Genomic DNA, 11,414 nt, shown 5'->3' with positions numbered 1-11,414 from the left:
CCCTTTTATGCCCCAGAACCCTCCTCAGCCCATCCCACCAATCTAATGTGTTATCATGTGTATTTTCAGCTTGTATGTGTTCTTGCAAAATGCAACTCATGTGCATACGTTTTCCACATGCTTTTTCCACTCAGCAGTGGGTTTTAGGTCCTGCCCATGGTGCTATGTGTACCCCCACCACCTCTGCTTTATGGAACTCGACTCCGTGGTGCCCATTCACTCCCTGGGGATGGAGGCCCAGGTCCTCCTCTCGCAGGCACCACAGAGAGGGCCGTGATGGACTCCCTCATCCATGGCTCCTATGGACCCGTGGGAGGAGTTCCCTGAGATGTGTGCTCTCGTAGAATTTCAGGTGTGGAGAGCAGCTACCTTTCGACAGGTTTAAGCCTCAGACTAATGAGAGGGCATAATCCTCTCATGGCAAAGCCACGTGCAGGTCCCAGCTTGGAAGACAAAGCCCTCCCAGCACAATTACAGTCGAAGGCTATGGTTATAAGCTTGATCATATGGTCCAAACCTGTGATCCCAGGTGCAGGTGGCTGAGTGATGTGGGCCCCAGGAGGTACAGCAAGTGCTGCCAAAACAAAGTCTGATAGAGTTTAGGTGCATGTAATTGAGTAGCTTCGAAACCCGCAAGAACATTGGAAATATCTTGACCACGCCCTTGCTTTGCCTCGTGGAGTCTGGCTATAAAATAAAGACTCGGCTTGCAGGCTGTGGCACTGTCTCTCCATCTGAGAGCAGTGTCCCACCTGGCACCAGCTTTATTCTTTGGCCTGTCTTCTTTAATCTTTCGCTGCCTTCCTCTCCGCGTCCCTCCACCCCCTCCAGGTTCAACCCTGGCTGTGCTGAGGGCAGCACATTCATGGGTATATTCCCATTCCAAATGGCTGCACTCTTCTCCCTCCCATCAGCAGTGCCTGGGCTTCCTGTATCTCCATGAGGAGGGAGCTTTCCAAGCAGAAATCTCCGTGTCTCCCCTGCTTGCCTCTCCACCTCCCCATCACGCCTTCCCACTGCTCTCCTGGTGAGGTCTCTCTCCTTGGCACAGCCTCCAAGGCCACAGTGACCAACCCTTGCCCTCTTCTTCCCTCCCACTGGGTTTTGCTGCACCTATGTATCTGCCCTTGGCCTTGGCCCTATGTGCCCTGTTCTCTATACACATCTACCATACGGGCATCTTTCCAAACCCCCTGGGGGGGGGGGGGGCATGGTCTCTGGGAAGCCCTCTCTGACACCCAACCCCACACTGGTCTATATATCTCCTCTGGACCTCAGAGCCCCACGCTTCCCTTCATCACAGTACTGCTGGGCTACTGGTGGCTGTATGTCTCTCATACTTCCAGACCAAAGTTTCTCAACCCCAGCACTTTGGACAATTTGGGATGAATAATTCTTCCCCGTGGGGCTTTCCTGTGCATTGGAGGATGTTTAGCAGCATCCTTAGCCTCTACAACACCAATAGCACCTCCTTCCCCAAATTGTAGAAACCAAAAATGTCTCAAGATACTGCCAAATATTCCCCAGGGCTCAAAAAATCACCCTGCTGCGGAAAACCACAGCATCAGACCATGAACTGCCCCGGGCTGGGCTGGGTCTCATTCCTGTCTGTATCTTAGGTACCCAGAGCAGGCACGGCCCAGGTGAGCTGCTCAATCAATGGTACCCAAACGAATGGTGACCAGTCTCTGGGTAAAGACCCGAGGATGGGTCTCAGAGGCTAGGGTTCTGGGGTGTGCATGATGTCACGAGGTGGGAGGAGTCTCTTCTTTTCCTCCCTCAAAAAAATACCCATCATCATCTCCTTTTGTACTTACGCTCTCCCGGTGGGGGAGGGGAGACGGAAACACCCAGCAAACTTACCATGTGGCCTTGAGGAAGCCTCTTCACCTCTCTGAGCCTCAGCTTCCCCGCTGATAACATGTGGACTCACAGCCTATGCGAGCCCCTAAATGTTGACCGCGTCAGCGACGAAGGCCATGCTCTTCTCACTGATTTGTTCTGCGGAGCAATGACTGCTCCCAACCCCGGGGCCTCTCCCACCAGGAAACACTCAGGGGCGAGAGGTGAGCCGCGTGGCATTTATAGTGAACATGGCTGGGGCCGGGGCCTCCCTTGCAAGGGGCTGGGGCTCAGGGACATCACTGCTTCAAGGACATGGTCCAGGAGCCCAGGGCCTGCCTGATCCAGGAGCGTGGCCGGTGGGACGTGGGCAGGTTCTCATAGCTGGCGCTCCAGCGGTGCGTGGTGGCCGGGTCACACACCCACAGGTCCGCGTGTGGCAGTGGCCAGGAGGTCCGCCAGCAGTTGGCCTGGATGTTGTCCTGGGCTTGGGCTGCACAGATGCACACCGATGCTTCCGGGTCATGTCTCAAGTTTTCCAGAGCTGAGTCATGGGAAGGAAGAGGCCACTTGTGAAGACCGGGTCCCCACATGGGCCTCATACTTCATCCTTCCTTCTCACTTCCACGCCGTGGCTTAGGCACCCTCAGCTCAGCCTCCCCTCCTCCTACCGGTCTCCCAGCTCCTCAAATTGTTTACACTTAAAAGACTGAAGCAAAAGGCGCCTCCTCCAGGAAGGCATCTTGGACTCTCCGGCCTACCTTCAGCTTTCGCATTGGCTTTCCCAGTTACAAAGTAATCTTCCCCCCTTAAGAATCTGAACTGCTTGCTCTGACCTAAGTGGTTTTGGTCTGGCTTTCTGAGCCTGTTTCCTAGACTATAAGCTCCCTAGGATGGTGGTTTCCTGTGTCTTGGTGACTCCACTCGCGTGCATGAAGACTGACAACTGAACTGAGCTGAGGACTCTTGCCTTGGGACCCATCCCTTCCCTTCCCTCTGGCCCATTGTGAGCCCACCCTTCTCTCACAGGCCCCTGAAATCCCACCCACACAGGGCACAACTTACTGGCTTTGACTTCATTCAGACGCTCTTCCGTCATTGTGCTGTCCATGAAGGGGACCAGGGACCCTTGAGTATAACCCAAGCAAGAGGTCAGCACATCTACCTCCTGACTCTGACCTGCCCCTGTCGGTCCCTCCCTCAGACCAGACCTCCTCAGAGACGCTCTTCCCCCTCTTCCGCAGCCCCACAAAGAGGACACCGAGGCGAACTTCATTTTGACCTTGGGACAGAGTCCCCAAGAGGGGCCCTGGGAGAGGTGGCAGGCGCAAAGGGCGGGGATGGGGCAGGATGTGGGCTGTTGCCAATGCTGACAGGCAGCCCCAGATGGTCCCTGGGTCAGACCTGAGACGTGGGGTGCTGCTGCCTCAGCTGCCCCTTGTTCAGGGAGTTTGAGCCACAGTTACAGGAAAGACGCTGAGTTGGCAGTGCCCTTGGAGTGGCCGGGACCCAGCTCCTCAGCGATGGTGGGCAGCTCTCCCCGGCTCCCAGCGGCATGCCTGGCTCCCAAAGTGCCCGCAAGTCCTTGCATGGCCTGGACATCATGGAAGGCCCTTCCGACACTACAAGCTCCTAGGATGGGCCATGTCCTGTGTCTCGGTGAGTCCGTGGTCCTTCTGGCTAATTCCTCTTTGTCCTTGAATTCTCAGCTCAATGGAGTTGTTCCCCTGGGAAATCCTTCCTGTCCCTGGCCCCAAGCTAGGTGAAGCACCTCGGGGCTCCCAGCATCCCTGTGAGTGTCTCTATCTGTATACAGTGTTATATTTCACATGTGATCTATGAATCTCCCACTACACCAGAGGTTTCTTCAATCCACTGGGAAGAGGAGGGCTGGGGCAGTCTCTGAGGACCCTACAGCATGTGCTCAATTGTGTGTGGGTGTGTGTGTGTGTGTGCGCTTTTTCCTAGAGAAAGTGCTCATAGCTTTCTTCAGAGTCTCCCAACAGAGTGGGAGCCCAGGGGTTGGGACCGCTGCCCAGGCTGGGGGCTGTCTGCGGGCAGAGGCGGGCGCTGCTCAGCCTTGTTCCCAGCACAGGCCCTGGCACAGAGGAGACGCCCAGGTTTAAAAGTGATTAATTTGAACAAGATTTAGGAAATAATGTCACTCCGTGTGAGAAACATCCTGAGGGCTCTCCCAGCCCCGGGCATGGCTCCTCTCTCCCATTGCTGATCACTTTACCAGCCCTCCACCATCAACTCCTGTTTCTCCAAACTGAGCCTAGTGACTGACACAGAGTAGAGGGTCAGCCACCATTTGCTAAATAAACCGCTGAAGGAATTCATGGGTGACTGGATGGATGCAAAACTGCAAATGAATTGAGGAAACTCAAGGAAACATCGCTTTACAAAGTGGGGGGCTGGGGGCATCATCCTCTCCGAGCCTCTTTGCAGCTGGTCCTTGGTGAAGGGAGCATGGTTATTTAGGGCCCAGGTAGACCCGTGGTCGGCAAATTGCGGCTCGTGAGCCACATGAGGCTCTTTGGCCCCTTGAGTGTGGCTCTTCCACAAAATACCACGGCCTGGGTGAATCTATCGATATTTTGAAGAAGTGGCGGTAGAAGAAGTTTAAGTTTAAAAAATTTGGCTTTCAAATGAAATTTCAATCATTATACTGTTGATATTTGGCTCTGTTGACTATTGAGTTTGCCGACCACTGGGGCAGGGGACTAGCTGGAGGAGACACAGCCAGTGTGTCAGCAGATGGGTCCTGTGGGGCGTTCTGGGTGAGGGGAATCTGCTATTTGTTTTTCCCCCAGAGGCAGAGGTCGGGATTGTGGGAAATAGGAAGATGGTGACTAACATTGAGCGAGCACCTTGACGAGCCAGGCTTCACATTAAAAAGAAAAATTCTCCTCCATCTAAAACAGGGTTTGAGCCCCAACTCACAGATGAGAAAACTGAGCTCAGAAAGGGGATCAGGGAGCTGGGATTTGACTTCCCTGTCCCACTGTGCCGCGTAGCCCTCCCGCTGGGCCTCCACCCAGGCGGGCGGCAGCAGCTCTGTGGAACAGGCGCCAGGGCTGTGGTCTGCACAGGGACCCCGGGCTGAACGCAGCCTGTGACCCTTTCCCAGGCACTGAGCTTGGAGGAGAGAAGACTTTTCTAATTTGCACCAGACTGTCTGCTGGCCAACCCTCAAACCCGAGGAAAGTGCCAAAAGGGCTGGCAGCTTCCTGCCAAGGGTGGAAGCAAACTGGAGACAGTGCAGAGCCCGGGAGCCAGGGCAGGTTACCTATGAACTGGACCGAGGACTTCCGGAGGGAGGCGCGGGGGTTCTTGGAGTACTCCAGGCTCTGGCTGAGAAACGTGGAGGCGCTGTCTCGGTGGGTGTTCACCTGGGACAAGAGAACCCCGAGAGTGCTGAGCCCTCACACAGACTCTGTCAGGCAGCCAAGCCCTGGCCCTCTGCCTCCTGAGTAACCGTCACTGCCTGAGCCCCCAGAGGCCAGCCTCATCTTCTCTTAGCTGATTACACAATCACTTCAGTTTCTCCTCTTCCGAACTCCACCCCCCACCGCCCCCTACCCCCACCCCACTGCAGCTGGGAGGAAAGTTCTAAAATGCAAGTCCAGCCGGAAGTGAGAATGCAGGTGGCACACGAGAGACATGCTCGATTAGGAGACAAGTCTGACCAGGGCGAAGGGTACAATTGCAGAGCAGATGAGAATACACTGGAGAGTGAGAAAGGTCTTAAAAGCCCTGGAAAACTAGACAGGAACAGGGCTTACTTATGCATTAGAACACATGTGTCAAACACAAGGCCCGTGGGCCAAATCCGTCCCGCCAGGCCTTGCAATGTGGCCCGCACCGCGCTGTCATCACTGCACTCCGCTGCGTTTCCATCACAATGACAGTTTATGACTGTTCAGTAAACCATTCAGCCCGCGATTTAGGCTGGATTTTAGATTTTGGCCCCTTCTCTGATTGAGTTCGACACCCCTACATTAGAAAATAGGCAGCCAGCTTTCACGCGTGATAGGGCAAAAGCAAATCAGTGTTTGGGACAAAATGGTCTGACAGTGGTGTGTTCAGGATGAGTCTGATCAAGTGGAAACTGGGGGCAGGCATCCTGCGAAGAGGCTGTGGCGGGAGATGAAGAGAAGTCTGATCTGATCACTCCTCTGTGGACAATCCGCACCTCAGGGAACAAACTCCTGGGCCTGGCGTGCAAAGCCTTCATGATCAAGTTCCTTCTGGACCTCAACTTCCACCACTGCCTCCACCCGATCCAGACCCAGGGCGTTGCCAGCTCTCCCCAGGTCTGTGCCAGGTACCAGCAATGGCTCCTGATCTCAGTGCCTTTCCCTCTCTTCCTCATCTGGTGAATTCCCCCTTGTGCTTTGAGGCTCAGCTCAGAAGCCACCTCCTGCCTGAAGCTTCCTCAACCCTCAGGCAGAGTCCCACCCCCCTTGTTTCTGCAGCTTCTTACACACTTTGTCACTGCAATTTGACCTTGTGCTGTAGTTATTTATACCTGTTTCTCCCCTGGAACTGAGCCCCCCCAAAGAGAGGGAGTCATCTTACTCAACTCAGCACCCCGGGCAGGAGTTGGCAGGGTGCCGGTACCCAGCAAGTGTAGGATGGATGGATGAATGAATGCGTGAATGAATGAACTGATGAATTGGTTACCACCCTTCCTAAAGCTAAGGCTGGAACTTGACCTTCACATGAGCAAAGCTGTTGACATTTGGAGCCTTAAGAACAGACTGAGAATCCCTCGGGGTCTAACACAGAGATCACAAGCTGGCAGCCCACAGGCCACAGTGGCCAGCCAAGCAGTGACCAGCACGGGGTTTTAAGCAAGCTAAATTGATTGCTCATTAATGTCTTAGGAAAATCTGAGTTTCTGGCTTTTCTTGTGGAACCAGAGCCTGGCAAGAGGGGCTGCAAAGTGAGCTGGAGCACCCAGGCAGGCTTTCAGCGGGGCCGGGCCTCCAGGCTGCCGCAGGCCCCACCACCGCCCGTCACTCCTGATCAGCATTTGCCCGTCACTGGTCCCGGCAGGGATCTGGATTAGTGCCCCGGCCAAACACTTCCTCCAGGCCTCTCTCTCTCTCTGAACGATGATGGTAATAATGTTAGACATTGGACTGAGGGGATGCTGAGCATTATTGATAATGGTGGTGGTGAGCCCTTTCCTTGATTTTAGTAACAACCTGTATATAGTTGTTAGGTTGGTTATGGGGGGTGCTAGCATGCTCTATCCAGCTCTCCCTTTGGGTATGAAAAATGTATCCCCCAGCTTTGGGCCAGGTTGAGGCCTCCCCTGAACCATACTACGGCTTGATTCTCTGTCACTCCTGCTCTTTGCCTTCCCTTCCACAGGTGTTGACCCCAAGGGTCCTCCCTCATACCATAAACCCCCAGCATGCTCATCTCTGTCTTAGAGTCTGTATCCGGGGACCCTGCCCATGACAACAGGAAAGGTAAAGGGGACCGGACGGCAAAGCTTCCTAGGTGTCATGCGGAGGAACCGGGCTGTGTCCTGCAATGTGGCACTTGACTACCTCAGGGTGTTCTCAGGTGTTACCTAGGAAGGGGATCTGCGGTCACTTAAGTCTAGGAAACCATAAATTCAACAACCATGAAACATGTCCTTAGCACAGAACATCTCCAAGACTTAAATGAGCTGATAGCATTGCAAATACCCGAGAGGAAGATGACCATGTGGTATTTCCTACACTTATCTAAGAACTTCTCTTCTCCCTGGTAGGTGGTTCCATATGTCCACATAGAACCAAAGGCACACTGCTGTGTTATGACAGAAGAAAAAAGGAGAGAGTTGCCCAGGTCTCACAGAGCTGTGTCCCAGACAGTACACCCGGGAATCTAGGCTGCAAACAAGGAGCCAAGGAGGCCCTTCCAGAAGACAAACACACGCATGTTTTAACCAGACCACCCTGCTGGCCAGGGTGCAGAAGATGGGGTGAAAGGCTGGGAGACCCACTGGGTGGCTGGACCCATGTCCCAGCAGAGGGACATCCACGACTGAACTAAAGGCAAGGACTGGGGATGGGGAGGGAAAAACCGTCTCAGGGGTATTCCAGTTACTTAAGATGGATCCTACATGGAAGGTGAGGGAGATGACGGAGTCTAGGATGATCCTAGGGAGGGACCAAGCAGAAGTGAAATGGGGAGGCTCAGAGGGATGCTGAGCTTGCACTGCATGGGGCTCAGCAGGAGGCAGCTGGCAGGCCACTGGAAAGCAAACACTAGGAGTGAGGAGACATGCAGGAGCCAGGAACTCACGGGTGGCAATGGAATTGCCAGCCAGGATGTAGAAAGAAAAAAGGAAAAAGGAAAGAGTTGTCCCCGTCCAACATACTTGTAAGGAACCACGGTAGCGTCGGAAGCACTCACAAGGTAGTTGCAAATTTTGGTCACCACCTGCTGCTGGTTGTCCCAGGGCTTCCGGCTGTAAGCTCTCTTTGGCAGTTCCCAAGCCATGAAGCAAGAGCAGCGGAACAGGGTCTTCACGCAGAACTGGGGACCAACAGGAAGAGAAGGTCAGAGCCGCGGCATCATGGGACAGGCCAGGAAACGTCCCAGGAGAGAGCTGGGTGAAACTGGGTTTTGGAAAATCAATTCCCATCTGAAATGTACCAGTAGGCCGGTTGTTTGGGAGAGGAATCCTGACGGGGGGGTGCTTGGAAAAGGGACTCCCCGCGGTAAGTGGTCGGTGATTCTGGGTTCATTTCCACAGAAGGAGGTGAGCCTGCAGGGCCCGTGCACTCACCTGGCTCACCTTGGTGTTGCCCTCTTGCATGGTCAGCAGCAGGGGCACCAGGGTGCTGACCAGCTGCTCCTCCATGGCCGGCGTGCAGGGGGACCGCAGCTTCTGGACCACCTTGCCATACAGGTTGATGCAGGAGGAGCGCACATCCTCGCGTGTCTGGGGCAGACGCGGAAGCTCAGGCGCGTCCCCTCCTCCAGGAGGCTGCCTGAGCCTCTGAGCCCCACACGGAGGCACCATGACCTTCCTTCCACTCATTCCGAGTGGCCCTCCAGGCGCAGGAGACAGAGACTAGCAGAGGCCGCCCGATGGGGCTGACCTGGGGCTGGCCTCCCCCGACCGGAGCCTAGATCCGGAGCACCACCGGCTCTTCCCAGCCAGGGCTCCTGCTCACCTCGAAGGTGCCTAAGCGCCAAGTGGGAAAATGCCCCCCTCTGCCAGAACCCATAAAAATGCAATCCCCAGCTGAAACCAGTTTGGCTCAGTGGATAGAGTGTTGGCTGCGGACTGAAGGGTCCCAGGTTTGATTCTGGTCAAGGGCATGTACCTTGGTTGCGGGCATATCCCCAGTAGGGGGTGTGCAAGAGGCAGCTGATCGATGATTCTCTCTCATCGATGTTTCTAACTCTCTATCCCTCTCTCTTCCTCTCTGTAAAAAATCAATAAAATATACTTTAAAAAAAATGCACCCCCTGTAGGTGCACCAATAGCAACGAAGCAAGCCTCTGTGAGAGCCAATCAGCAAAGGACCTTTCTCTATGCAAACCCATTGCAAAAAGAGGTTTTGGGATAACTTGGCCTGCCCAGGTCTTGCAGGCCGTTGGGGTACTGCAGCCCTCAGGGCAGTGAAGAACTGCCCTCTATACGCGGACCTCCACCCCTCCCCCCTCCTATCCCACACCCCGGTGGGGTTCCTTACGTCACTGAAGTGTGGCAGCAGGATCTGCAGCAACTCCACATAGACTGAGCTGTCATTCAGCTTCCGGTCCTGCCCCTTGATGATGGTCTTGAGGTTGTGGCCCGCCTCCATCACCAGCAGCCCATCCACACTCTTCAGGCCCTTCACCATGGAGGGCAGCAGAGCCTGTACGTTGGCGATCTGTGGGGCAGGAGCACTGGATGAGGCTCCTACCTGGGCTAACGGGCAGGAGACCCAGCCTCTGACTCACGGAGAAGAATTCAGTGGAGCAAGCCCTGCTTCCAGGCTTTGCCATGCCAGCTCCCTGCCTCCCCCACCACCACCAGGAGGCCCTCCCTCAAGCTCTGCTCTCCACGAAGCCCTCTTTGGCCTTGCTGACTCCTTCCTGGCCTGGACCCCTGAGGCCTTTGCAGTCTGCCCCCTTCCTTGTGCTGTTGGTTAGCTTTGTGACTCTACATCCTGTCACTTCATCCCGCTACCTACATCCTGAGCTGCCACAGTGAGCGGTAGGAAAAAACAAAGCACTTTAAAAATGCTGATGATTCCCCAACAAGCCTGGCCTTGGTTTCCGAATCTGCAAAACCGGAGTAATTACCACCAGCCCCTCTTACACATACTGCCTTGAAGATCATTGTGAAGAGTCTGGATTAAAAACTATTTATGAATACTCAGAAAGAATAGAATATTCGGGGAATTACTAATTTTTAATTTTTAAAAAAATATTTTTTTAAATATAGTTTATTGATTTTTTTACAGAGAGGAAGAGAGAGGGATAGAGAGTTAGAAACATCAATGAGAGAGAATCATTGATCAGCTGCCTCTTGCACGCACCCCACTGGGGATGTGCCCACAACCAAGGTACATGCCCTTGACCGGACTCGAACCCGGGACTCCTCAGTCCGCAGGCTGACGCTCTATCCACTGAGCCAAACCGGTTTCAGCCAGGGAATTACTAAGAGCCACCCATTTTACTGATGGGCAGCTGATTTTACGGATGGGACAGAAATGGGCTCTGATTCCAGCACTGGCATCCGGGAGCTGATGACGGCCAGCTCCCTCCTCCCTCCGGCCCTGAGCCGGGCGGGGCCGGGCTCCCCGCTGCCCTCGGCTCACCTTCTCCGTCTTGCGGGCCAGGATGACCAGGCCTCGGATGGACAGCACCTTCATGACGGGGTTGTGGTGGTTCAGGCCTTCCACCATCCGCCCCAAAGTGTACTCCTCGGGGATCCGCCGCACCTGCTCCATCTGGAAGAGCTGAGGGAGGCGGCCATCACTCCCCGTGTGCCCGTGCACCGAGAACCCCCGAGAGCAGGGCAGAGACACATGTGTGCTGCGTCTCCAATCTGGTGCCTGGTGCACAGACATGCCTGGGGCACTGGGGGGGGTGGGCCTGAGCAGAGTGGAATGGGTAAAGGAGTGCAGAGGGGGTAAGAAGGGAGGGAAGAGGAGCTCATTGTATTAAAGAGAAATCACCCTCACACAAAGACCATACGTGTGAAGCACAGTTTGCACAGGAGGAAAGACCAGCAATGTGGCCTGAGGCCTAGCCCGGGGGAGGCCTGGGAGCCTCGCCCGCGGGCACCCAGGGCCCGGCTGGTACCTCCACGAAGAAGGCGGTGGCCGTGATCTTGTGCTTCTCATCGCCTCTCTCCAGAAGCGGGATGAGCAGGTAGAGCATGCGGCACTGCTCCTGGCAAGAGTACTGCACCATGGCCCTGGGGTTGGGGGGCAGAGGGGCAGTCCCTCAGGCTCTCCAGTCCCTGGGAGGCCGGCTGCCTGGGGTCTGGTCATAACCCTTGAAACTATGGCCAAGACCAAGGTCACCTGGGTTCTGTGCTCCCCAGATTTTCCACCTGGACA

General features: G+C 55.0%; 1 protein-coding gene across 1 annotated transcript in view; it reads right to left on the bottom strand.

Moving 5' to 3' along the window:
* Positions 1-1,375: 1,375 nt before the first annotated feature.
* MROH7 (maestro heat like repeat family member 7) overlaps positions 1,376-11,414 on the bottom strand; it is a 35,783-nt gene continuing 25,744 nt past the window's right edge. The window contains exons 16-23 of the mRNA XM_036446018.2: positions 11,155-11,269; positions 10,668-10,808; positions 9,555-9,734; positions 8,639-8,794; positions 8,263-8,385; positions 5,135-5,237; positions 2,908-2,970; positions 1,376-2,386 (exon numbers count right to left, since the gene is read on the bottom strand). Coding sequence (XP_036301911.1) covers positions 2,142-2,386; positions 2,908-2,970; positions 5,135-5,237; positions 8,263-8,385; positions 8,639-8,794; positions 9,555-9,734; positions 10,668-10,808; positions 11,155-11,269 — 1,126 coding nt within the window. The 3' untranslated portion in view covers positions 1,376-2,141. The remainder of the gene's footprint in view (positions 2,387-2,907; positions 2,971-5,134; positions 5,238-8,262; positions 8,386-8,638; positions 8,795-9,554; positions 9,735-10,667; positions 10,809-11,154; positions 11,270-11,414) is intronic.

Source organism: Pipistrellus kuhlii, unplaced genomic scaffold (assembly GCF_014108245.1).
Source record: "Pipistrellus kuhlii isolate mPipKuh1 unplaced genomic scaffold, mPipKuh1.p scaffold_m20_p_2, whole genome shotgun sequence".
NCBI lineage: Eukaryota > Metazoa > Chordata > Mammalia > Chiroptera > Vespertilionidae > Pipistrellus > Pipistrellus kuhlii.
The sequence above is the reverse complement of the archived record's forward strand: the minus strand, read 5'-3'. Positions and strand labels throughout refer to the sequence as shown.